General features: G+C 36.9%; 1 protein-coding gene and 1 long non-coding RNA gene across 4 annotated transcripts; one reads left to right on the top strand and one right to left on the bottom strand.

Annotated features, from left to right (window-relative positions):
* On the top strand, positions 1 to 27822 carry FBXO25 (F-box protein 25). 3 transcript variants are annotated; one of them, XM_008629808.2, is made up of 10 exons: positions 1 to 221; positions 7174 to 7283; positions 8501 to 8550; positions 11458 to 11550; positions 14982 to 15075; positions 15784 to 15968; positions 17826 to 18008; positions 20075 to 20218; positions 24078 to 24104; positions 26592 to 27822. In XM_008629808.2, the coding sequence occupies exons 1-10, from the start codon at positions 85 to 87 to the stop codon at positions 26679 to 26681; spliced, it is 1113 nt and encodes a 370-aa protein (XP_008628030.1). In that variant the 5' UTR covers positions 1 to 84; the 3' UTR covers positions 26682 to 27822. The 3 variants fall into 3 exon arrangements, with proteins under 3 accessions (XP_008628030.1, XP_008628031.1, XP_008628033.1); XM_008629809.2 differs by lacking the exon at positions 24078 to 24104; XM_008629811.1 differs by lacking the exons at positions 1 to 221; positions 8501 to 8550; positions 24078 to 24104 and having other exon boundaries at positions 7197 to 7283.
* On the bottom strand, positions 6129 to 7139 carry LOC108445423. The gene is made up of 2 exons (XR_001860275.1): positions 6791 to 7139; positions 6129 to 6326 (listed from the first exon to the last, which is right to left on the bottom strand). It is a non-coding gene; the product is annotated as an uncharacterized LOC108445423 (long non-coding RNA).
* Positions 27823 to 27828: the final 6 nt, after the last annotated feature.

Here is a 27828-nt window from a genome sequence, read left to right as displayed (position 1 = left end):
AACTGAAATAATGACAGGAAGTTTTGAAACATTTTTTAATAAATAATAGACCAAAAATCTCTTCTTGCTGCCTATAGAGGAACCATGCCATTTTTGGGCCAAGACTGGAGATCCCCTGGATGGAGATGGGTTAAAACAGAAGATGGATGGAAAAGATGTGAACCCTTTAGTCCTGCCCTTGAGGATGGGAATAATCAGCTGAATGATATCAGCCACACTGTGTAAGTTTAAAAAAAAAAAAAAGTGATTCTGCATGAGTTAATAGCAGGTGGGAAGGCAAAGATTGACTTAATTTCCATTCAGATTGCATCGGCTTGTGGTAGCTGATGTCATCTGTGTACAAATGCAGTCATGTGTTTTGTTAGGCAGACAGGAGACCCCTGTGGAGATTGTCTGTCTTTTGTCACTTCTTTGTGAGTTGCTTATTTGAGGCAGCCAGGTCCTTTCTTAGGTTGTATGTCTTTCAAAATAATAAAACAATAAATACTAAAAAAAAACCCCAAAAAACAAAACAACAGCCAAAAAAAACCCAACAAAAAAGCCCCCTCCCCGAATGCCAGTCGAGTAGTATTTAAAGGTAAAAGTGACACTTGTAAATTGCAAGTGCAAACAGCCATATTGAACTGTTACCTGGAAGTGAATGAAGGCTTTCTGAGTGGGTGTTGCATTAGTGTGTGGCAGACAGAAAATGCCTTTCCTCCAAATATACAGTCAGTGGTAGCTTAATGCTCATTCTCTAACACAATATATGACTGTATGTGCTCCTGTAGGATAGGTAAGAAAGAGATTAGATAAATAAAGTAATACTTGTGGCAAATGCCCACAGACTGGTGTGATACAAATAGCTTTGTCAAGGCAAATTTCTCCACAAAGAAGTAATTCTCAGGGATAACATTCTTGGTCATAAATTCCAGCATAATGTGCTCATAATGAGGAAAGGGAACATTCAGTGTTTTGTTGTTAGTCCAGTAAATGATAACTCATCTGGTTTAAGATGGAATTTACTGGGAAGCTAGGACTTCCTGTAGTCACACACCTGTGTTTTCTAAATTTCTGAAACAATCCTCAAGGGAGTTATCAAGCAGTGAAGCATTATTGTTAAGCTTAACCTACTGTTTTCTTCATGCCTTTTTTCTTTTTGTGGTCATCTGTCACTGATCTCATTCGGACTTCTTTATCCACACAGTCTGGCCACTGTGGCTACAAAACACTGTGTCTGAAAGAATGTTCAGTAAGCCTCCAACATCTAAATTTCTGAAACAATCCTCAAGGGAGTTATCAAGCAGTGAAGCATTATTGTTAAGCTTAACCTACTGTTTTCTTCATGCCTTTTTTCTTTTTGTGGTCATCTGTCACTGATCTCATTCGGACTTCTTTATCCACACAGTCTGGCCACTGTGGCTACAAAACACTGTGTCTGAAAGAATGTTCAGTAAGCCTCCAACATCAAAGTTGCCTCAAATACCTAAAAAAAAAATCTTCCCTCTTTTATATCTTTAATAATATACTTGGCAAGTTAAGGGAAATCTACTAAGTATTTAGCAACTGTGAAAATTGCTTAAAAAAATAAATAATGCTGTTTGACAAGTATGAAAAAGGAGTTCTCACTCTTTGTGAATACCACTGAGACTTTTGCTCTTCTGCTTATAATGGGGTGTGTGTATATATATATATATGTATCTTTCTCCCAAAGAGCAAGGTGAGTTATTTTTATTGCTTCTTTGAGCAAAAATACTGGATTGTTTTGGTTTTTTGGTTTTCTTTTCCCTTAGTCTTGGAAGATCCTAGAACTGAACTCTGGAGCCACAAACTGTGGCTTTACTTTTTTCTTCTTAATTCTGCTTCTGTCTATTTAATTACTGAGGTATGTTGTCCAAACTCAGAGTAGCGAATTCAAGTTGGTACTTCTTGGCATAGTAGCACTACTTTTGAGTAATTTCACTACACTTTGAAATTTGGATCTATGATTATAACTTGGACTTTTTATATGCTAGTTAAGTTCTGCTGCTAAACGGCAATTAACAACATCTATTTTCACAACATTATGGAACAACTTAGGGTGGAAATGACCTCTGGGGGTCATCTGATTGAAACACGTACTCAAAGCAAGGCCAGCTGGGGTTGGATTGTACAGGGCCTTGCCCAGTTCAGCTTTGTGCTTTTCCAAGAATGGAAGTTCTTCTCTGGGCTCCTGTTCTGTTACTCTTAATTTTTTGGTTTTTAGTTTGTTTTTGGCTTGTCCTATATTGTGTCATTTCTCCCTGCCCTCCTCAGTCTAGTAAGTATTTCTCTTTTTACATATTGTGTCCATTACCACTTGACTTACTACTGCCCACCTCTTCCAACCTTACAGTCTCACTCCATCTTATTTATAGCCTCATATTAAAAACTGACAACAATCAGATTTCCTTTCACCGCCAGCTCTTAACACTGAACGAGGTCAGTTCTCTTACCCTTGTGCACCATGTGCTCCAGTACCTTGGTAAGTCCCCACTGGAGTTGTGCCAGTATGATCATGTTTTCATTGTATTGGGGAGCCCCAAACTAGACACAGTACTCCAGATGAGTACTCATGCCAAATAAACATGGATGTTTGCTTCTTTCAGTCTGCAGGATACACTTTTGTTAGCTCTAACCAGGGTGCAGTTGGCTTAATAGAACACAAGGGCACACTGCTGACCTGTTTTCAGCTACTTACCCTCAAGACTCCAGGCTCCTTTCCTGCAAAACTGCTTCCTATCCAGTCTATACCCAGCATATATCCAGGCTTGGGCTTCTTCTGTGCCATGGGCAGGGCTTCACGTTGTGGTACAGCAGTGTAAGATGTGTTGCTGGCTGATTCTCTGTACCATCGTAAGCTATTTGGAAATCATTATGGTGTGGTTGAAGACAACTCAGCCTAGGATATTTGTTAACAGGATGTAGCACTAAAAAAGAATGAGACTTGATAAAGTGCTTCCTTGTAGAAGAAGCATACAGTAAACTACAAAAATACCTATTTGTCTTTTTTTAAACTGCCCTGTGAATAGGGATGGTGGTGTATGCCAGTCTGGCAGTTCTAGCAGGGTTTTATTCATTTACATCCGTTGGAAGGAATAATATTTTTCACCAAAATGTTCTGTAGGAATCTCTTCTGAAGTTAGTACTTTAGTATTGTATTTCAGGGAGCAGTATAGCAGTTTTCCTTTATAAAGAAATAAATTCAAGCTATGTAGTTGATTGAAACCCTCTTTAGTTTTGCTTCTCTTCTGTGAGAGAAAGTATAGATATTGTTGCTTGCCAAACTTTGTCCTTTACCTGTTGCAAATAATTTCTCTTCAGAAATTACAAAGATCTAATTGCAAACAGATTTAGAAATAAACCTTCAAGACACATCAGCTACTTGAATTGAAGAATGTGTTCTTATTAAAATAGAACTTCTAACTTTGCTTGATTAGTCACCCCGTGCCTTGGTGAATCCAGTTGCTCAGTTAGTAAAATTGGTGGACCTAATGGTCCCCATGCTTGAAGAAATATAATCATTTGTGCAGGAACAGTTTTCATTGTTTGGCATAATGCTTGAATAGCTGCACTTTAGATCTTTCTATGGAAACTAAGGTGGAAAAAAAAATTAGACCATCAGTTCTGTAGGTCTTAGTTATTTGCATGAGTGCCTTGTGTTCAAGGTATACAGTAACTGGAAGTGTGGCTTGGGCTGTGTGTATTCAAGCTCTGTGGTGTGAATGCTGGCCATGACTGCCTGTAAATTCAAGCAAAGGTATATACTTCCAGTGCTGTGGCATTGTGTCCGTGGAGTTTGGTGTGGAGAGGAGCTGCCTTACAGAATTGTATGCAACTGCCTTTCAGCAGCCTGCAATTTAGGAGTAAACCTGTCTTATGTGTTCCTTTTGAGGTAAAAGAAGGAGAATTAGACTAATAAGATTTTCATGATGGTGATACTTATTTTTTTTGTGTTAAGTTCATATGAACTACTTAGGCTGGCAGGGTAGTCATTTCAGTCTGCATTGTCTCTTGTTTAGTTCTGTGAGATACAGTGTTCACAAGAGTGATTTTGGCACTGGATGGAAGTCCTTTGATTTGAACCTATTAACAGATAACATTACAATATATTTGTCAAATGACAAAAGTCATTTGGTGCATGCACTTAGCTCAGGATTTTCCATGCGTGGTCAAGCTGTAAGAGTCACTTCTAAAATATTTAGTGTGTCTCTGTATATAATTTCATGACTTGAGGGCCACGTGAAAAGAAGCAAGGGGATGAGGGAAAATAGTTGGAGCTCAGATAACCCTGTCACATTTTCCATCATTTTAAGCGTCATAGCCAAGAGGTTATTTAAATACTGCTGAGAAATTACTTTTTTTGGAAAACCTGAAATTCTTACATGATTTATCTAAGATATTTTAGTTCTAAGGACACCAGGTACTTTGCTTTTAAAAGCTTTAGAATAATTTTTGATGAAGTGCGTCATCAAGACAAGAGAGTAAGAATAGCTGTAAATTGGCAGTATTATGTATGTATTTAAATCCTTCCAGGTGTACTGATGTCACATGCAGTATTATAATAAAAACATTAAATTAAGGCTTCTGTTACACCATATGGCATGTGCAGCACTTGATTTGGTTTCTTGTATCTTAGCTTGGTGTTTGAGGGGGCAGGGGTTGCTTTTGGAACAATAGAGCAGCATTTTTATTACTCGTCAAGCAGCTCTACAGATTTCTGGAAGGAACACTAGCAGTCACTGGGTAACTCTGTGTTTCTATCCTATTCTGATGTCTGTGGGACCCTTGCTTTAATGAATTGCTTTCATACTAAAAATTTGTCAAGAAGACTGGTGGTGTTTACAGATAAGTAGGTTTTTTTTTAGGGAAAGACTCTCCATGTGCTGTGGGACAAAACATGAGGAAATAAAGTCTCATATCAGAAGATCCTTAGAGGTAACAGTCCAATCTGTCTTTTCTCTTAAGAGATTTGAGGAATTCCAGGAATGTCACAGGCAAATTTGAATGCTAGACAAAGGTGTTTGAAATAACCCTCTTTATCTTCACAATTCCTTATATTTATTGACTCCTTAAGCTGCCTTAGTTATTTATATGATGCTTGAGTGGAATGGGCTTTAAATCACTTCAGGTATGTTACTGGTCTAAATTACTTTCTAGGGACACTTCCTCTCCAGGAACAAAAGAAGGAATCTTTGCATATTAACCTTCCTCTTCTAAGCAGGCCTTCAGGAATGTGACCTCCCATCCTCTCCCCATTGCTTGCCCTAGGTCAAGGGGAATGAGTGTGTTTCTGTGCTGCCTGGATTATCTGCTGGCAGAGTATCAGGACATATCTCCCTAGTCTTGTATATGTTGTTAGGATGATAAAGCTCTGGGAGGTTTGGGCTCAATTTCTGGTTCTGTAGCAACTCCTCAGATTCTGCAATAACTTCTCAGATGGTGTGGTGATGCAGCCAATATGTTAAAACATAATTAAATTAATTTTAGTAAATTTATTGATTTCCTGTATGGTAGCTTTGGGGAAAAAACCTCCCAAACTGATGGACTGGAATATTACATAATCAAGTAACTTGTTGGTGTTGATGTTTTGCTTTTGTCAGTTGCTTTGCTTTTGTCTCTTGATGGTTTCTTCCCTCTGAACTATTTTGCTGTTTGACCAGATGTGATATTTGGCACTGTTGCACAGAGTATTTAAGGTACTGAGTCTTTACTGTCTGCATTAAAAATACTAAGGCATGAACTAAGGCCTCCACCTTGGATTGAGCACTATCTGAATGCAGAGGTTTGTTAGGTTTAAATCCTGAAAAAAAAAGCTAAGATGAAACCAATTTTTTTTTTCTAAATCTTCTCAACTTGTGTATCTTTAAGCTGAGCTAGCATTTACTGATTAGAATTATTCAAAAACCAAAAATTTTTTACAGTGTTGTTTAACAAATGATTCAAACCTGAGAATTTTAACTCTATAAGCTAGTAGAAATAGACTAAAATAATTTGATTTTTGTCACTTAATGCCCAGATACTTTTTGAAAAAAAATCGTGTCCTTCAGTTTACAGTGTTCAGTTGTTTAAATCTGAAGTTCAAACTGGCAATGATAAAAAGCAATTTAGATTAAAAATAGTAATGAATGTGAGGAGTTTTGTATACGACTTTATTGTCAAAGAGCAATAATGTAGAAATAAAAAAGTCTCCCTGTTAAACTTCATTACCATGTATCCTTCATTATTCTTATCTGCGCAAGACTGTGGCCTTCATATGAAGTATCTTCCTTCTCTGTGCTAGAAAAGAGAACACCCATTCTTATCTTCGTTGCTGGTCCTTATAGTTACTGCGAAAGTGGAAAGCAAATTTTATGAAGCTGTGTATATTTTCTGTAGCACAGGCAATTTTTAAATGTATATAAATTTTAGAAAGGTTAGCTTATTAAAAAAAAGCCTTAATAGTATGTGTTGTTTTTGTATGTATGTATGGTTTTTTTCTATATTCACATTGTATGTACGATATACATAAGTATTTGGTATAGTCCTCACTGTTGGGTTACATAGTTAACTGTCAGAAGTGACATAGGTACAGCTAAGTCTCTCTGGCAGAGACAGACCACGTGGCTCTGCATGCTGTACAAATCATTGGTAGAACAGTGCCATGACACCTGTATGTGCTGAGCTGTGAGTCAAGCATTTCTTAAAAGAAAGACCTTCCTTGTCCCGCAGGTGACAGTAGTAAGAGAGATGTCGTTCTTTGCTGGCTTTCTGCCTGTGCAGGGATGTGCAGTAATTCTTCACAGACTTTTACCTGTGTGTAGTTAAGGCTTGGGCCACTTCAAGTAATGGATTTTTGTACACCAGAGCTTTGCAGAGTTTTGCAGTTGTCCGGTTAGTACTGTCTTCTTAGTAGTCCTTCCTGAATGTCAGTAACGGCGTACAAGATGCCTCTTAGGAAGGTACTTTTGCATATTTAATCACTTCGACACAAAATTCAACCCCTTTGAGAAGAAAAGAACAAGACAGCTTCTCTCAAGATACATGTTGCTATAGACAATCAGGTAGAAGATCTTAATTAAGAATATGATGTATTTTTTTTTCAGCTGGTAGATTTTAATGCAGAAAATTGTAATGGTGTATGCATCTTTAATTTTATTTAATTATGGTTATTCTAATTAGATATTTTTATTTCAGTATCATAACTGGGGATGATGAGAATGAAGAAGTATACAGTACTGAAGACTGTGAGTTTGCATCCAAGAAAAGGAAAAAAGATCATTTTAGGAATAACACGGATTCACAATGTAAGGCTGGGTTTTTTCATTTATTTTAGAAGACTCGTGTAGGTTCAGAAAAATGTTATAATAGCCATTATTTTATATTCAGCTATAGAGTAGCCTTCCAAATTATGTCTATTTCTGTATTGGCAACAAATTCTGGTGTCAAAAGTGATATGTCTTAATTGAGACTGTGGACTAGTTTGAGATTAAATTCTTCTGGATGCTTATGGGAGCTTCTGCTTCCCAAAGCAGTTGGTTTATTTTTTGCTTAATTCAGATGGTAATTAGTTATACAATTCCAGAATCAGTTCAGAAATAAATATATTTTGTCATAGTAATGATATCTCTGGATAAAGACTTTATCAGTATTGAATTTCTTGGAGAGAAATCCCTTTAAAAAAATTTAAAATATGAAAGCCATTTTATCAGTTCTCATATTTAAAAGATCACTTGTGCTTTGGGCTGCAAATGTGTATGGCAGCAAGTAACTTACTGAAGCAGAGAATGTGGTAGAGTAGGTAAAAAAGGTTAAGTTGATTAGCAACTTCTTGGCATTTCTAATGCTTTGATCTTGAAATTATCTGTTATTTGTATATCCCCAAAATTCTTAGAGAGATGGTATTGCAGAAAGCTGCAAGCTTCTCCAAGCTTGTCTGAGTTTAAAGTATTTCAGAAGATTCAAGAGTCTGGATGTCTCATCTGACAACATGTGAGACTTGTGAAAGCTGAAGGTCAGCCTGGTTGCCTTTATTAGTCTTATATCCTTAACTTCCCTGCAGTCTCCTCCAGTTAGTTGAACCAAGTCAATGTAGAGCAGGCACCTGTACAGAAGAAAATGGATTACAGGGGTAGAGTGGCCAGGAACAAAAATGTTGTCCAAATCTGCTGTACTTTCAAATGCTAAGGAGCCTGTTGTATGGAAAAAAAAAGGTCAGGAATTATGTACGACTACTGTTATGTCAGTGATTGGTCACAGCTGACAAAAGTTGTCATTCATCTCCCAATTGTGTGCCACCTCTTCTGGTTTTAAAAAAACCCATTTATATAACTTTTCTGTTACTTCCATGAAGTCCATAACTTGTGAAATTTTTTTTTCTAGGCTTTATAAACTTCCTTCATTAAAAATGTTCTACTATCTTTTGAAGCATTTTATTGAAAATTATATGTTTAGTTGAGTTTCTTTGTGGAAGGCATTAACTAATGTGGAAGCCTAAAATGCTTATATTTTGGTTTTCTTTTAGGTTTTTATCGTGAAAAGTGGATTTATGTTCATAAAGAAAGCACCAGGGAAGTAAGTCTGCATGGTGTGGGTCGATTCCTACAGTCTTTGTGGTTCTTAATTGACAGAAAGCATATTGAAAAAAGCATTTTTGCCATGTGGTCTTAGGGCTTATGCTTTACTCTCTTATTTGGCAACACTGGAGACCTGCACATGGTGAGGCAAAGGCAGCTGGCAGAGTGACTTCTAGGTAGGTCTTTGTGGCAGAGATGTGGGAACTTGCAAGGATAGACATACAGTTCTCCACTACTTATACAAGCCCATCTGTGTTTCTACTGTCTCTCTTTGAACTAAAATTGAAAGTATTTGCAAAACCAGAGAAACATCTCCAAAGAAGTTGCTTGCAGGCAGCCACCTGATATTTTGGAATCTTGGTGTAAATTTGAATGGAAGTAAGTAAAACATCAGTTTCAAACTTTACAAAGAGGATCAACAAAGTCCATATGCTTTCAGTTTGGGATATAAACTGTATCATGTAACTGTAAAGGGAACATGAAAGCTCTTGGAATGACCTCTTGGAAAGCCAAGAGTTAAAATACATCCATTCTATGTAGAGATTAAACTCTTGAAGTTTGAGTTTCATCCTGTGCTGATTGCCATGGCTATCTGGGATGTGTGGAACTTGAACACCAGTAAAGAGGTTTTACATCCACATAGTAATACCAGCCAGGAGAGAGGGAAGGAGGTGAGCGTAATGTTTGTAGTCATGCAGGCAAAAGTAGCTTTGCATTTTAGAGCTGAGAGAGACAATACAGAGCTTTTTACTCAGGAAGGGCATGCTATTGAGGAGAGCTCACACAAAGGACATACTGCAAGACTTTGCAGACCTTGTAGACCAGTGACCCAGAGACTGCCTGTCTATATCTGAAGGGTACTGTAAAGCCTTTCACCAGATTCACAGCCCTCTTTCTGCTTTATCTTCTAGATGAGGTTAACTTAGATTGGTCTGCAAAAGTCTCAAGCATGCTTTTTCCCTTTGTGCCATATCAAATTAGGGTGAGAAGGAGCAGGGGGACAACAGATGGCCTGCCACCAGTCATTGTGGCCCTTTGAATGGTAAGGGTGTTAAGCTGAGGTTTCAAACTATATAGAGGCCAAAATACAAATAGCCTAAAATCTCTCATTGGTGTCCTTCATAACCTGTATATATAGGGATTATTTTTTCCCCTACTTATGCAGAAGTTGGTGTACTAGTGATGTGTGAGTATTTGCTTTTGTTTCTTGTCCAGTCAGAGTGGACAAAATATTTTGGTTATCTTCTGATATTTGACTATTCACCTTTCAGGTTTATTTGGGTTTTTTAATTTAAAAAACAAAGCAAGGATGGTTAGAATTAAACACTAATATTTCAAGTAATTCTTTGTATAAATTTAAAAGCTTAGAGTAGAAGGTTGAAAAAGTAGCAAGGAATAAGCATACATGAACCAAAAATTTCAGAGCAACAATTTAAGCTAATCTAAAACATTATTTAGAGGCTCTAGTTTTTCTTACAGGTTCTCATCTTTCTTGATTTTGAAATAGCAGACTCACAACTAGGAAACATTTTTTTCCCAAACTGGATACTGGTTTTTAGGACAAAATGACAAGTTAGGAAGGTCTTGATAAGAAACATATGAAACATGCTGCAGGAGAGAGCATTGAAATGAAAGAAAACCAAAACAAATGCATGTGTGTAGCTGAAATGAAATTGGAGATGCTCTTTGAATAATTGTCATGACGGTACACTGGGAAAGGTAGAGCTGTAGTTTCATAGAAATCTGTTCAAGGAAATGTCTCTCATATTAATGTTTCAAGCATAACCTTATGATAACTGTTTAGCCAGAGAACAGCCACAAATATTTAAATTTCAACAAAAGTTTTGTTAACTGTATGTGTTCATTCACTGCTATTAGCTAAGCAAGGTGCGCATATCGTGAAGTGTGCAGTGTGCTTGGATCTGAGCTATGTCAGCTGAATGAGCAAGCAGGACAATCCTGAATTTGGTCATTAACTAATAGGCAGTAATTATCACCACTCTGTAGTGAATTGTTAACTGTCCTGTCCCACTGGGGCACATGCAGGGTAAGCTTTCATTGGGTCGCAAAAAGGAACATTAATTTGTACTGTCAAATTTGTCACCATCACATAATTTACCAAGGAAGTCTGTCTAGGAATGAGCTTCAAATAATTATTTATCTGCCTCCTTCCCATGGCTAATAAAACCATAGTAGCACACTGCTCTGCAAGACTCTCTTTTACCAGTTAGAGTTTTTTCCTAGCCTCAGTATATTTGGTCCTGGGCTCCAATGTGGCTTTGTGGCTCTAAATATACTGAGTTTATGTGATCTCATGTCATTTTGGGCTGCTACTACCATCTTAAGTCATTCACAACAGCCTCTGAAACTTCCATTTTCACATTAAGATGTGGAGAAGTACCAAAGGAAATGCAGTTGTTTTTGCTTGTGGTGCCTAAGCTTCTAGCACCAAAATAAATTCTATTTGATGTTGAGACCATTTGTTCTTCTGATCCCAGAAGCAACTAGCTGTGTTCTTACCCTCAAGTGTGAATCAGATAATTCTCATACTTGTAGGCTCAGATTGCTGTACAAGCAAGCTCTTCCTTGTGCATGGCAAATGCCAGCATCGTGACACTCTGCAAGAGTGGAGTAGATTCCCAGGGAAATCAAATACCAGTGATGCCAGATTGCACATTTAGTATGAATTGAAAGGCCTTGCCTATGTACCTGTTAGTTACAAATAGCATATCTGGTTTCATTTAATTTCTTGTAGAAAAAATAACTCTTCAGTCTAGAGGCCCTGTATTTCCAGGGAGCATGGTATCCATTAGCATCAGCTGCATGTCAGTGTGCTTTTCTGAATGTTTTGCTCAATTTTGTCTTTGTTTCCTTCCATTTAAAGTATGTTTTTTCCTCTTCTCAGAGACACGGTTATTGCACCTTGGGAGAAGCGTTTAACCGCTTAGACTTTTCAAGTGCGATTCAGGACATCAGGAGGTTCAATTACGTGGTCAAAGTAAGCTCTTTATTTTATATGCATATTAGAAAAATGCATTTGCTGATGTGTCTGTGTGTACAAAAGGAGTATTTTTGCACTGAACAGGTAACGGTTTGTAATTGTGTAAATACCCTGTTCACATGTAATTTATAATGCAAGAAACAACTTTAAACTGAGTAAATTTTCTTTGGTGAAAACTCAGTATATGGCTGTCTGAAAGCCTATAGCTAGAGGGGGATGGTGATGGCCAGTGTGCTGTGTATTTAGGGGGAGACATTGATGGTAGTTTCAACTGTTGTTCGCCAGTCTGGGTAATGAACTCTCTTTAAAAGTAAAACAATTTCTATACAACCAAAAATAGCAAAGTGTTACTCATCTTAAATATTTGCTACATCTTAAATACGCTTAAAATAACAATTTCCAGAAGAATACTTGATGTGTAAATATTTTGATATTTCGGTATCTTCTGCAACTTCTTACTAGTCCTGTGACTGACTGCACAATTTTTTTATCAAGGAGAAGATATCTATGCATTTGTGTTTAACATCCCTTAAAACTTGAGACTCCAGCCTTAATTACCTCAATGCCTAACCAGCTGCCCATTTGGAAATGCCTGTTCTGGGGATACTGATTTCTTTCTAGCCCCAGGTTTATTTTATTATCTAACCTGATGCAATAAAGTGCTTGTTCCAGCTCCTAGAGAAGCTCAAAATGTGAGTCACATCAGGACTAGAGTTCAGTTCTGTGGTGAGGCTGTTCACAAGTATTGTATTTGTTGGAATGCATCCAGAAGTTAAAAAGACACAAATAAAAATTAAATAAACATACCAGGAGAACACCCTTACCACTAGGCTGTGCAGTATTTGGAGAGAAAACACATTCTATCATTCCCTGTGAAGCTGAGGCAATGTATTGTACTTTCAGAAAAACAAGAGATGTGGAAACAAAGCAAAAAGAGTTTGCTTCCAGGGTAGTGGTTAGTGTACTTGCCTGGTTTGTTTCCCTTGCAGGGTTTCGGGGTTTTTTGGTACGTGTATGTGTTGTGGTTTAGAACATTACTTTTTAATGCTGTTTTGGGAGAAGAATCAAGAGCTGTGATCTTTCCCAAGACTTTTCAGCCTTGAACAGTAGGAAGAAAAAAAACAAAGCACCTACAAAAGGTGATTCGTATAAATGGTGTCAACCTTGGGCACCTCACTTGAACAGCAAGCAGGTAAAAGGAATGCAGATCTAGAATTTTGCATTTGTTTTAGATGCTGCAGTGCCTAAACTGGGTTACTCGAAACAGTTGATCAAGTCAAAGTGCAAAGTCCAACATAAGCACGTTGACCAGTTTTTCTTCTGTTTGCCAAGGAATACAAAATGCTGGTTTAGTCAGTCAGGCTTAAGATCATTGAGGCAGGAGCACTACTTTTAATATTCAGAAATTTGGCTTTGCAATCGAAACCATTAGTTTGTTAATAATAGACCCTAAGGAATCTATGTGAATTTAAAATAGTAGATAGACTTTCAAAATCCTCTAAATGTTTCAGAATTTGTTTGGAACTTCTAAAATTTAGAATTGTTTTACAAATACAAAACTTTAATTTGTCTTTGCAGCAGTTCCCCTGAGGTGGTGGCTGCTTGTTGATAGCAAGGTATAAATCAAGAATACTTTTTTTTAAAGATCACTCCCTACTCTAGTTCTTCTTTGATCCCAGGCCACCAAGATGATTCTCCAACTAAGTAAAAATATGCCATTCATTATTAAAAGTTAATATAGATGTCTGTCCAGGACCCTTTTAGGATGAGGAGTGAGGGGGAGAAGGTAGGATCAGTTAGATTTTTGTATTGGATGGTGCTGTAGTATATTGATAACTTCGTAGCTGTTAAATTTTGATACATAGAATTTGATATGGGTTGGTTTTTTCCAAATTTTTCCATCTGACTGAAGAGATGATCCATTCAAAGTTATAATCTGTAGTAGACAACATAAGCTATGGCTCTGCTTGTATCAGTGTGTCAGATCCTTGTAGTCCTCCTACCTTGCTTTTGCTAAAATTGTCTTAATCCTTGCATATTACCTTTCACTGAAATTGTAATCTTCATTAAAATCAGTCAGGTGGAATTTGTCTTTTGATTTGATCTTTAGACTGAGCAACATAACTGATTTTTTTTTTTTTTTTTAATCAAGAGAAATGTACCTACTTGCTTGAACTGGCAGACTGCCAGAGACCTCTAGGTATATTCCAAATTATTAATCAAGCTAATAGGCTTTGAAAAAGCCAACAAAAAGATCCTGATACCTGTTTATATAATTTTTGAGACAAGAGTGCTTGTATTTAAATACATCAGGATAATTATTTCTTTCTTTCATAGTACATAATGTTTTGTCAGAGATCGTGCAGAGAAGCCAGAAGGAACATTATTAAATCAGGGACAGAACAGGTGTATTCTTTCTTCCTCCCAAGGAAGATTAATGTTGAGTGAAGTGTCAAATTGGAGTTTTAGAAATGAAGATACAATATAATTTTTGGCAAGCTTGATCTCTTTCATCCTCTGTGCCAACACTCGATGCTACCCTACACAGGAGCACTCTGCAGGTCAGTGGTGGGAGCACTCTGTAGGGAATGGTGTTTTCTGCTCCCTGCTTTCCCTTTCCAGTACGTTGAGAACACTTGTTCTCAACTCACTGTTGTAAAGTGCAATTGCAAAGCTCAGTGCCACACCTCTAAACATTGTAATAATGTCACAACATCAAAGTCTCTCATAATAAGAGACCATTTTTTGTTGAAGAGCTAATGGTTCTTATCAGCTACAAAAATGAATCTAAGTTTTAGCCCTAAACCATTCCCAAAGGAAAGTTACTGACATGGTTTGTACACTGCTGATTATAAGACCACTGTGGTTTATTCTACCAGGGACCTGAATGTAGGAGTAATACAAGAATTTTTTTTTCCCCCTAGTTTAGGCAAAAAAGGGTATTTCCTCTCCATGAGTAGAAAGTAGTGCACTAAATCCATCACACTTCAGTTTGACCAGTATGATACTTTCACTCAGAAGCTGTAATTCTGGTAGCTGGTATCAGTTCAGGGTGATGTTCCTGGCCACCAAATCTGTCAGGGATTTCAGGATCCAGGTACATCCAAGTTCACGTTTGCATTTGTGAGCCCCTGAAACAGATTCTCTCTGTTACTTCACTACAGCTCATAAAGTCTGTATGTCATCTGCTTTGTCAGAGATAAGCACCAGTATTTGTACACTATTTTGAAAATGTACATCCTTCAGGAATTGTTCATGGGATGCCAGTGGGAATGCCTAAAGCTTTCCACATATCTTACTTTGTCTTCTGAACTCTGTAGTTATATTTTCACAAAATGCCAGGCTGTTGTAGGTGAGTGTATGCACTAAGTGTGCATTTTAAATCATGTTTTACTTCCGTCCTTCTGACTTTTAATTTTTTATCTTAGCTTTTGCAGTTAATTGCAAAATCCCAGTTAACTTCACTGAGTGGTGCAGCACAGAAGAACTACTTTAACATTTTGGACAAAATTGTGCAGAAGGGTAAGACCCAAGGATTTTTAATCTGACTGTTCAGATTTAATTGCTGTAACTAAGCTATTAATTGATTTTTTTTTTGTTAGTTTTATTACCATTTTTACATTGTAAGACATAGCAATAGCATGCTTAGTGCAAGGTTTCATACTTCCCATTGCATGATTGCAATAAGTTGTTTTCTCTTAGTTATTGAATAATGTCTGTTGAACAGGTTGGTGAAATTAAGTGACATTTAGATTCTATTCAGAAATTATTGGTTACTGTTAAATTATACTCTTCACAAAATGTGAAAGCTTTTAGGTTAATAAAATGTTTGGGCTTAAGTTTGCATGATGTATTGAGACTCAAAATACATATGTTTTGATTATTTTAAGAAAAAGACATTACATTTTATTGATTTTTCTTTTTTTCTGGTAACCACACTAAATGGAGATGTTATACTGTCTGCTTTGAACTGAAGAAATCGGATTTATAGCTAGCTGTTTGGCATTAAGTTTGCAAATGCATAGCTTGAAATGTTGCAGCAAATTTGCCTGTGAAATTGTTAATTATTGATCTTGCATATATGGAACGGCACCAGTGAATGTCATGGTGGGAATTAAGGCATTTTTGTACACAAACAACTGAGTTGTAATTAGTTCCCCTAGAAAAGGTGTTGATTAGCTTGGTTAACTCTGTGAACCAAAACTGTATTTGGTTTGTTTTGTTTTCCAGTTATGGAAGACCAGTATAATCCACGATTGATCAAAGATCTTCTACAGGATCTGAGTTCTACTCTCTGTATACTGATTAGGGGAGTAGGAAAATCTGTGTTGGTAGGCAACATCAATATTTGGATTTGCCGATTAGAAACTATCCTTCTGTGGCAACAACAATTAAAAAACCTTCAGATGAACAAGGTATATTATTAAATCATATTAAATAATATTTGGGGGAGGGAGATTATGTTGAATATTGATTGAGGATCTGTAAGTGAACCAAGTTTCAAATACATTTTAAACAGTTTTACTTCTTTTGGTTTTTAAAGAAGTAATATGAAATTAACTAAATGGCATCAACTTAATTTTCTAATGTGTTAATAGCTTTTTGCTAATGAAAACTGCTACAATGTCTGTACTGCTGGTTTGTAGTAGAGATAGAATTTATTTTCTCTCTCAAGTTAAAAAAAATTCTCTAGATTGTCAGATAGAGATGGGGGAAAACCCCCAAATTTTAAATTCCAAAATAAATTTTCTACAAATGAAGAAATAAAAATCTAAAAGGCGTTCTGGAGGTGTATCAAGAAAAGAGGAAAAAAAGAAATTATTCAAGTAGCAATTTTGCAGATTTATTCATTAGCACAGTTGCTTTTGTAAAAAATAAGAAAAGATAATGACTTCAGCATCTGGATTCTCCTCATGTGACTGTGTTCAAAGCATGTGGTATGCACTATTCCAGGGTTTTATAGTGGAAACTTCTGATAATAAGCAGGCAATTTTTTTTTAATCTGGCTGGGTTACTCCTGGAAGAAATGCTATAAGATATCACTCACTGTAAAGTCATACAAGTGTTTTATCTCCTGGCTTTCAGCTATGAAATTTTGAAATTGTCCTTTCTATGTGAGCCGGTCATCTGAATAAACGAGCTACTTTTGGAATAGAAAGGAGAAATGAGGAACCTGGTCTCAGCAGTTTTCATGTGCCAGGCAACCAGAGCACAGACACTTCTGCACAGACAGTGCAGTTACTGCTGTGCTTGTTTCCTTCCAGCGTGACAATTCCTTGGAGCTGTTTTGATGTTGGCTGAAGTAGCCCATGAGAAATCTTGCATCTGTAGTGCTCACATATTCATTCCTCAACAGAGGTACAGCCCCAGCAGTACCAGATGGCTCAGAAGGAAACAGAAGTGCGAGCCCGCGGGTGCAGGGCTGCTGTGCTGCCACCGCCTTGGGCTAGGGCAGCTCTGCTCCCTGGCGCTGGCACTGCCCGTGCTCCCTCACTGCCAGCCGGGCACTGCCTCCAGCCTCCTGAGCCTCTGCCACCTGGCACTGTGGGCTCCAGCTTTAGTCATGTAGGAGCTGTGGCGTAGCTTACCCCACTACAGTTCACAGAGGTGTACAGTCTTAATGAAAACTTTCTCAGTGCTCTAATCTCTCAGCTCTGCAAATCTTCTCATTTATATATGAGGGGGAACTGTCTCCAGAGTTCAGAAATTATCCTGCTCTCTTCTGCCTCTGACTTCCATAATGCTTTCATTTTGTATCTCTGATCTTCAGTCCTGTATTCTGTATTCTATTCTGTGCTCTAGTTGTCTTAAGGCAAGTTGACATGTGTTTTGTTTCTTAATAAAAATTGAGAAACTGTAGTGATCCAACAAGTTAGAAATAATTGGTTCATACCTTTACTATAGTTAAGGGTTTAGCACACTAAAGATGGAAATGACTATATTATAGTTTTCAAGACTGCATGATATTGAGAGAGCAGAAGTGTTTCAAAAATTATTTGAAATTTAAATAATGAATTTAGGATATGTTTATTTTAACAGTAAGAAAGCCGTGAGTTATAAACTTACGGTCTGTTGCTCCTTCTGTACCATTAGTCATTTGAATTTTCAACAGCAGTTAGAGAATAGTTGTAGGCAAGAATTAACCATAGATTTTGCTTAATGATTTGATAAAACTAAACTAAGACCTAAGATACCTCTAAAGTAAAGAATTTTATTTGTACTTTATACTGTAATGTTTTCTGTAGCTAAAAGTCTCCAACTCTTATTTCCAGCAAGTCAACAATGGACTTACGCTTAGTGATCTCCCTCTCCATATGCTGAATAACATCTTATACAGGTTCTCTGATGGCTGGGACATTATTACTCTGGGTCAAGTGACCCCAACTTTGTACATGCTTAGTGAAGACAGACAGTTGTGGAAAAAACTCTGCCAGTACCATTTTGCAGAAAAGCAGGTAATAAACTCTGTTATTTGTATAAATGTAGCCTTTTTGATACTATATACTAATAGTGGAGCATGAACTTGCCCTTTTTGAGATTAAAAGTTTATCATTGTGCAGTACTCATGAGTTTTCTCTGTATTTGGGGCTTGATTCCTCCTAAATATTGCCTTCAGTATGTCTGTGAGTTTAGGATAACTACTGGGCTGTTCTTTCCATTATTTTTAAAAATGTCTATTACAAGATGGGCTTTTTTAAAAGCTGCCTAACCAGTGTTGTAGAGGATACCTCTAAAGTGTTCCCCTAAAGTAGAGCTTGCTTTACGAAGGTAGGCAGACAGGTTGCTCAGATTTTTAACATACGTGAAAATTCTGGAGAAGCCAAACTGAATTTTTGCTAAGAAGCCTAGAACAAGTGCTTTGAAATTAATAACAAAAAGAGAAGTAGGACTTTCCTGTCACTTCCTCATAAAGAGCATTAAAGTAATCTAGGAATGACTCCAGAACTGTCTTTGTTTTCTCCCATTAATAAATGCTGGGAAAAAAATCAGACTAGGTGAAAATAAACCTAAGAAAGTTACCTCATGAGAGCTGGAGGAAGAGCTTTTGAAGCCTAGTACATTCCGTACTGGAGGAAGCGCAAGCACCCATTCTTAAAAATCTGACAGGTTGAAGTTGCTTGGTGACTACCAGATCAAGTATTTTTGTGATGGGTAAGACAGAACTGAAGATCAATTAACTCATGCACAGTTGACCCAGATAAGATTTTTTTTTTTTGTGACATGAAAGGTTTTAGAAGTAACTGTGGAAAAACTAGACAGACAAAAGCAAACTGAAAACCCATCTTCAGAAGCAGCCCAGAAGAATTCAAGGTGAAGTTACAAGGATAACAAATTTAAGCTTATGTAGCAGTTGAGTGGATTTTGAGGGTAGATGAGGTAAGCTCTATTGAACAGTGACAAAACTGGTTAGAGAGGAACTTCTTATACTAGGGTAATGCAGGGAAAAAGATCCTTGAGGATTTCAGTGAAATTAGCTATCCCTATGCCACATAAAGTACTCTTGTACAGTGTTTCCAGTATGTCCTGAATGTTCACATTCAATTTCTTACTAAGTTATAAATGATAGAAATCTAATGATTTTATTTATTCTGCCATATCAAATTCTGCTTCCTCTCTTTAAAAGTTTTCTGTCTTAATAAGCCACAGAATCACGTTAGGTTGGTTTTTTTTTTGTGTCCTCTGCAGTATATTTGTTGAACCATTGAAACAACCACAAAAATATAATTGATATCTGAAGAGCACTGTTGGAAAAAATAAGAGCCATTATGAAACAAAGTGAAGTGTAGCTGAAATCAGAAAAGCAGTGCTATTCTCTCCCCATCCAGGAATTGTCTTCTGAATGAAGAAAGCCCTCAATGTATTAGCATTAATCCACACTGAGTGGAACAGAAGTCTTTTATAAATACATAGTTAAGAAACCTTGGCTGTCGCTCAAGCTGGGGGGAGATAGCTGTTGTGCATCAGCTGATCTTTACATGCAGATTAGGTCCTCAAGAAGTACATCAATCACTAATTATTGCTATCCTTCTAGAAAGATCACAACCAAATGTGAAAAATAATCATGTATATGCTTTTAAAATTAAAGAGCTTTATATAAATCCATAATGCTTTATCAGAAAACCGCTATCCATAATGCACAATCATGTTTCTAAATCTTATTCCTGAGTGGTTTGGGTTTTTTTTAAAGGATAAAATTAATTGCTTACAGCTCTAAATACTGTTTTGTTAAATGCTTCTTGACTATAATTAGAATAATATTGAGACAGTAGAATTAGATCAGCTGTGTATGGCCTAGTTTTTCTTGGCAAATATGCACTCTTCCATTTTTAGTCTTTGCCTTCTATCTTTTTTGTGGCCAGATCTCTCTCACTGCTTTGCAGAGATGTATGATGTCATAATACTGACTTCTAAGAATTCTAGTTACAAAACTTCAGTTTAACAACCTTCCCCCCACATTCCCCTGTCCTTTGCCTGCATTGACTACAGCAATTTTAAAGGAAGATATTAATTTTATGTCTAGTTTTGTAGGCATTTGATTCCATCAGAGAAAGGTCACATTGACTGGAAGCTGATGTACTTTGCACTTCAGAAATGTTACCCAATAAAGGAACAGTATGGGGACACCTTGCATTTCTGTCGACACTGTAGTATTCTGTTTTGGAAGGTAAGAGCTTTGAAACAGATAATCAGAAGTTCAAACAGATGATCATCTGCAAGGAAAAATATTAAGGTCATCTTGTCAGCTTTCTCATATGAAATGTGATTGGGTAACTAATATCTGACTTTATAATAATGTATAAAACTTCCAGAAAATCCATATTAAATTCTAAAGTTGTTCTTAATCTTGCCTTCTTACTTCTTGATATCTGATAACCTCACTACTTAGAATTGCAGTGAAAAGTGCCATGTGGAAAGAGTTACTGTCTACTTTTATTAATTTGATCTTATGGAAAGTTGTGAGGGACTAGTCTGAAGTTAGTGTTTTCTAATGATGCCATGGTAATCAGTTCATCTCTAATGAGAAATAATTACTACATTTTTCCTACCACAGTGGTGTAGAGGTCTGTATTTTTATATTTTTTGTTTCTGTCCCATATGAAGCTTGGAGGAATGTAAAACTTTATCCAGAGTGTGTTTTACCCTAGTCTTGAGGTTTACCATGAAGCATATGTTGTCTTACAGGATGATTTTAATTTCAGTAGGGCATGATTTTAATTTCAGTAGAGCATCCTTCTCTTTAACATGTGGGATTACATAGTCCTGCTTTTACTGTGTTGCACTATAACAAAGCCTTCTAATTAGTGAGACTTCTTTAATTTTGCAGCTGAAAGATCAGATATGGATAGTGTTAAGTGGACAGCAGAGTAAGAAGTGTTTGAGAAATCTTGGAAAACAATCATATTATTTGTATTCTAATTAACATAAATTAGTTGCTCTTGTGTCATATTTATATGATTTTTAAGAGAAGTTGTATGTCAATGTGAGACTTTTTTATTTTCCTTTGAAAAGCCTAGGCTGTTTAGCAGGATAAGCTAAATCCTGCTAGAGATAGCATGTTCCTTAATTATGTTATCTTGAGTATTTTTGATATCACGGGAGCCCTTCCCGGTAGTAATGTTCTGCAAAATTAATAGTAGGAAAGCAGGTAGCCAGAATTGGCTTCTACTGTGAAAAGCCCGGACATTTGCTGAAGGATCTGTGTCAAGAATGACGAAGAACCTTTATTGCAGTGGAGTAAGTCTTTAGCTTGTAGCTCCATATGTAGGGTAAAGCCTCTCTTTGAAAGGGGAGATTTCAAATGTAAATACACAGATGCATTTAGATGGGCGTTTGTGGTATCAGATTTCTTTGGATTGTCTGCCTTCACTGTGTAAAGAGTTGATGCTTTCTACACTAGATTTCTCTCATTTTGATCTTTGTATAATTGAAAGTACAAGTCTCTAATATTAGGAATTACTTTAAATGTGTTTGGAGTTAAATGTTTAACTTTGGAGATGGTGTGACAGGAAGAGGCAGTGAACCTGTGCAGGTTGCAGTAGTATTCCAGTAGTAGATTATAGTAGTCAAGGTGATAAGACACCTGTTCCAATCTACTGCTGGAATAATAGGGCTTGTCTTGGACTTTTAAATTCTTTGAAACACAGCACAGGAAGTTCTAAAGGTACTTTGGATTGATGAGCAGTACCTCCTAGATCACCATTCTGGTGCTGACTGCCTCATCCTAGAGATTTGGGCAGGTCTTAAAGTTACAGTGCAGTTATAGATTAGTTGTGTGCTTCTGCACAAAAATACTGGAGCAGGTGTTTGGGATCAGCTGTTTTAACAAGAGCACAGTCAGCATGTTGAGGAAAGCCATTATCCCTTTTCATGCTGCACTCATTAGACCATCTGGGATACTGCATCCAGTGAGGCCTCCAGTACAAAGAAGATACTGGTAAACTGGAGGAAGTTCAGGTGAGGTTCATATAATCAGGGAGGCTGGAGGACTTGCCCTGTGAGGAGTGGCTGGAGAAGACTGCTTCAGAGGGACAGAAGAGCCTGCCATGAGGACAGCCAAGCAAGGGAACAGTTTGACCATAGAGCTGATGCAGCTTCCATCCTTGGATGTGATCAGGAACTGACTGAAAAAGCTCAGAGCAGCCTGGTCTGATCTCACATCTTAGCCTGCCTTGAGCAGGAGGCTGGGCTGGAGACCTCCTGAGGTGCTCCTGACCTGATCATTCTGTGACCCTACACTGCAGTGTTCCTTCTCTAGTCTTGGCGTCTAATAAGCCTTGTCTCTGTCTTAAAATAAATGATGATCAGGCTGAAATAGATTGTTAAATTAATTGATTTATGCATAATTGGGACCTTTATTGGAAGGGGCAGGTTAATTTTTGATCTGAAATACTGTCCCTCTTTTTACAGGGCAATGTGGGTCAAGTAGTGCTGGTCACTCAGTGATTAGAAAGATTGTTAAATTAAATATATATATGTGAGTGCGTGACATACAATTGTATCTGTAATGCATAGCAAGAAAAACCCCAAAAAAACCAAAGCAAAAAGCCAACAAAAACACTTCCACCAAATCCAAATTTTAAAAGATAAATCAGTTATTTTATCGAGGGAAAGTAGCAAGTGTTTGAATCTTGAAACAAATGGAAGCAGTGTATTCTTCCGATAGCTGATAATATGTAAAACTTTTGTTTCTTCTTTTAATAGTATAATTCTGAAGTCAGGCAACTTTTGTTTCCAAGGGCATTCAGAAGAACTTCAGGCATAGCTGAACTGCTTCATAGGGCATCTATTTTTATTTTTCTTCCCTCATTAAAGAACAAAGCAAGACATTGGAATAGTTGCAGAGAAAAAAGTGCTAAAGTGATCAGGGCATGAAGAAGAACTAGGAATGATTAGTTTCTCTTAACTCAGCTGTGTTAAAGCTAACAAGGAATGTGACTGCTCTCCATAAATTGGTTTTGGAGACAGAGAAGTGGTGCATAAGCATGAGACTGCTTAGGGAAATGATTTACACTAAGGGACATCCACGGTGCAAGTAAATTGTAGTTTTGAGTAAGTGTGCTGAGAGTTAAGAGTTTCTAAGAACCAAAGCCACAAGGGTCTGAAATAGTCCCAAAGCACTAGGCCTAGCTAGTGATGAGAAGAATTTTCAGCAGTTTATGAAACTGATAATATAATGTAATTGCTCGCAACATGAGAGGGCTACACACAGGAAATTCTTAGAGCCCTCTTGTTTTGTGTTCTTTTCAAAGAAGGCCTTGCAAAAGAAGGGACTGATGGCTGCTGAATCGAATTAGCTATTGAACTGTTGAAGTAGGGAAATGACTTCTCACTTTTTTAGTATGCTATAATAAGCATAAGGGATTTTTAACAAGTCTTTGAGCTTTTCAGGAAGAGGCATTTGTATTCCTGTACTTGTCTAAGATCTGTGACCAAAGTAAATTTATATATAGTACATAGGAGTCTCCCAAGTTCTTTGTTGGAAGTACAGTGGCTTTTGTACTCTTCTGTGTTAGGAGGGAGTCATAAGAAAATTTTCATATTGAATGTCTGTTTTCAAAAATGACTTCTTGTTAAAGGATTTGTCCATGATGAAACTGAGAAAAACACATAATTTCAGTAGTGCAAAAGTAATGACTAATTATTGTGTGATGCCTTTGTGAGTGCTTTTGTGTATACTATTTCTTCTGTTCCACTAGGCACCATTGCAATTCTGGCAGGTTCTTTTTTCTTAAGCTTACTTAGTAGCACTCTTCAGTTATCTCAGACATGGCCACAGAAGCTGAAATACCTTTTCTTCTTTCAGTTTCCAGGGCTTTATGAAAACAGTGTAAGCCCTTTGTATAACACTTGGTTTTAGTCTTCTTGGGACTTGTGCTGATTCTGGTTCTCACAAAGCTGCTTGTGATATGCCACAAGAATAAAAGATTTTTTCTAAATGGCTTATGAACCTTTGCTTAAATAAACCTTAACTCTGCTTCTTTTACTTTATGGCTCTCCTTCCTGCTTCCTTCACGATCTCAAAGGACTACCACCTTGCTTTGTTACTCCAGGTATTTCCTGTCTCATCTGTTTTCATTGCTGACTGTTCTGTAATGTTGAAGTAAATAATGTGTTCCTTTCTAATCATCTGATGCTCTTTGTTTTGATTTTTGTTTCTGCACGTCAGTTTAGCAGCAGGGATAGTTTTGTTTCTTGTTGCCTTTTAGATAAAGGTAGTAATGAATTCCCATCTCAGTTTTTCATCATTTTGTCTTTTATTATTGCCATCTTCCCTCTTAAAGCCATTTAAACTAGGAATCATAATTCAATTTCTAATGAGCATAGGTGTCAGTGAGATCAGCCAGATTTTGCTAAGAAATAGGTTTCTCTGCACTCAGTATTAATATAAACTGTTTTCTGCACTCCCTGATGTATTTAATTCAGTATTTAAATCTGAAAAGAGTAACATGTACCTCAGATAACTTTCATATGGAGGTACTAGAATTGATTTTATTGCACTTGGAATGCTGTAGTCATATTTACTTTTATGGAGAATCTCTCTGAAAAGAAATTCTACAAAACAGGCTGCATGTGACTTGGGATAGTCAAGGGAAGCAATTATATTGTTGCCTTCTGAATGAAGAAATGGTGAGAATACTTATACAGTGCTTCTTAATGTCTAGCTATGCTAAATTTTGAGGGAAACAACTACATTTGCCAGTAAACACTCCTCCTGGGAAATTCTCTTCTTATTTTAAAAAAAGTCTGCTTTAGCTTTGATACCTTGAAATCAGTAGGATTTAACACTTTATTTAATATAAATGCAATGAAAATATATTTCTCTTGAAAGGAGGAATACTCAATTACAGGGAAGTTATGATTATTCGTCACCTTTTTCACTGTAAAACTGGTTGTTTTCAATTACTAAAAACACCAATAAGTGATCTTTGAGATGTTTATTGTACCTGTAATTCCCACCTGGGCAGAGCTTTCAAGAGTGTTTTTGTAATGATGTGCAAAGAAAGCAGATAGGATGTTACAAACTCAATCTAAAATATTCAGGAGTATAAATTAGTACTAAATGAGGATAAACCGTACCTACCTTGCTTCCCAGAATTACAATTCTGATGGTGTTTTTTCCTGGAAACTAGGAAAGTAATGACATGACATTGACATGGCAATGGGTAGAGAAGATAATAGTCCATTAGCAACTACCTTTAAGAGTGTTTTCTGGTGTGGTGCAGCTCTTCCTTGCAGATGTCATCTCAAGATGAAGGTGTTAAGTTTAACACTGCAGGTTTTGGTCTTGGTCATTTGTTCTTCCTCATCTGCAGATTCCCCTAATAGGCAGTTCTACCTGGGTCTCTTTTTTCATGTGTGTGTTTGTTTTTCCCTCTGTGTCATGAACCTAACAACTGTTTCTCAGGTGATGTTAAAGCAATTATTAAAAAAAGTGGGAAGGGGTTGACACCACATGGTATATTCATGTAGTCCTCTATAGACTTAATGGAAAAACACAGATAATAAATCTATTGAGTAACAAATTTCACTGGAAAAGCTGAACAGTATTTAGAATGTGTTTCACCTGGTGTACTTTGGTGCTGCAAAGACTTTGGGTGGGAATGTGGCAGTGAGAAAAAAAGCCCTTAGAGATTCTTTCCTTCTATTAACTGAACTGCATGTAATTTCACTTCCTATGGAAACAAAAGCAATGAAAACCACAGTAATCTGTGATCAATTGGCCATGTATTTATCTAGTTTTCTTGCCTCACATGGTGAGTTCATCAACATTACTGGAAAAGGGAGAGAAACTCCTTAAAGCCTGGTGAGGACGCTTCTGAGCCTTACAACACTGACCAAGCTGTTTAACTTCTCAATTGAACTGTCTGGGAACTTCTCATTACACCTCTGCATTTCCCTCATTTAGGGGGTTCTAATAAAGTGCAAAACCTTTTTTTTTCAAAGAGGAATTTGAATCTTAAATAATCAGACAGTTCTGCTGAGGTTAGTTTTCTGTAAGAGGAAAGATAGCACTGCAGGCTTAGTGAATTTGCAAAAAGCCTTTGCATCCTGTCTAACTTCTCAACTCCTAATTTGCCTAGGTGCCAACTTCTCTTTTAAGGCACTGCTTTCATTTCACTTGTGGAAAAGGTAGGAAAAGAAAGATATTAGGGGAAAAACATAATAAGGTAGAAAAGCTTCTAAGACTGGGAATTCAAAAATTCAAACTGCTCAGGTTTTTTGAGGAAGTATCTGCTGCCCATCATTTTCAAAGCAAGGGGGTCATTTTCCCCCAAAGCAATAGCTGATGTCAGGCTTTGATTAAAACAACAATTTAGGTTCAACAAAGCAGGTGCCTTTTTGCCTTTTTGTTATGCTTATCAAAAAATAATGGATAAGGAAGATGATACTTTTTCAAGGGCTCCAACTCGGGTTCTGGTTTTGGTAGAAGGAGAGAATTGTTCTTTGTTTTTTTTTTTTTCTTTTCCTTTACTTGGGGGTGAGGGGAGACTGAATATGGAAAGAGAACTTACTTATTTTTCTCCTTCATTTTTCAGGATACAGGACACCCCTGCACAGCCAGTGATCCAAACACCTGTCTCATGCCAGTATCTCCTCAGCATTTCATTGATCTCTTCAAATTTTGAGATGTTCAGTAGCTGTTCTCCTGTGTTTGTGGCCATTTTTGTGAAGAGTCAGGCAGGATATGTTACGCTTTTTGTGCAATATATTTAAGTGTAATGTTTTATTGTAGTTTAAAAAAATATATGGGGGGGATTATCAGAGAGGTTTATTTGGTGTATTGCTTTTGTGCAGAATAGAGAGGAGGAGAAGGAGAAACATTAAGAAAATTTCTTTGTCAGGAAATCTCCAGTGGACTTTTTTTCATGTCCAAGAAAGGCCACTTTAATCTCAACTTTAAATCCATGCTTTTGACGCCTTAATAGTTGGTTAAAATTATGTAGGGGAGTTTTGAAAATTTCATGGAAGAATTAACCTACTCTCGCAGGGACCAAAGGAGGGGTTTTTTTGTTAATCCTTCTTTCTAGAAGCCATGGCTTTCAAAACACCTCCATATAATTTGCACTATTATAAAGAATAGGCCAATATTCTCTTAGACTCTTACTACATCATTACAAAGGTGGCATTAATTATTGTGAGCTAGTGAATAAAATATAACTGGTTATATCTGCTGTTGAACCTATATGAATGAAGGAAAACAACCAATTTTTGTACATACATTATTCAAAAATATTTATTTTTCTTAAGGACTTTATTAAACATATAACCTATCTTAGCACATCCTGCAGAACTCATGACACCAATCTGGGGCTACTGGAAATCTTCCTGATGGTAGCTATAGCCTTCATTTATATGGAATGTCTACAAATGCAACTGCATTAATTCATCTTCTAAGAAGAAAACATTATTGAAATTTAATGAGAATGGAGTTGCTTATTTCTAGACTGGTACAGTGGCAGAACACTACCAGCCGAGGTTCTAACCTGACAAACTACGGGAAACACTGACAGTCAGTCTGAGCTGGAGCACCTTCTGCCAAGTTAATCAGATGATCAATTCTCCAGGAAGCTATTTTGTTCTATCCTGTAGAACAAAATAAATTGCTTGGCTTAAGCAGGTAAAGGAAAAATTATGGAAGTTTTGGGTTTGTCAATGAAATTTAACAATATGTAATATACAGAAAAAATAAATCATGTACCATATTCTGCACTTGCTTGTTCTGAATCTAGTTTTTTACAGTGTAATAAATCATGTTTTTATCTGTTATTCCTA

The sequence above is a fragment of the Corvus brachyrhynchos genome, unplaced genomic scaffold (genome assembly GCF_000691975.1).
Source record: "Corvus brachyrhynchos isolate BGI_N302 unplaced genomic scaffold, ASM69197v1 scaffold1, whole genome shotgun sequence".
Classification (NCBI taxonomy): Eukaryota; Metazoa; Chordata; class Aves; order Passeriformes; family Corvidae; genus Corvus; species Corvus brachyrhynchos.
Note: the sequence above shows the minus strand (reverse complement) of the source record. Positions and strands in the feature narration are given on the sequence as shown.

Excerpts from the sequence above, each read along its gene's own strand:
- FBXO25 (XM_008629808.2), top strand. The coding sequence starts at position 85 with ATGCCATTTTTGGGCCAAGACTGGAGATCCCCTGGATGGAGATGGGTT. Across the intron at positions 8,551-11,457 it reads ATAAAGAAAGCACCAGGGAA|AGACACGGTTATTGCACCTT; the intron begins GTAAGTCTGCAT and ends TCCTCTTCTCAG. Across the intron at positions 20,219-24,077 it reads GTAGTATTCTGTTTTGGAAG|GACTACCACCTTGCTTTGTT; the intron begins GTAAGAGCTTTG and ends ACGATCTCAAAG.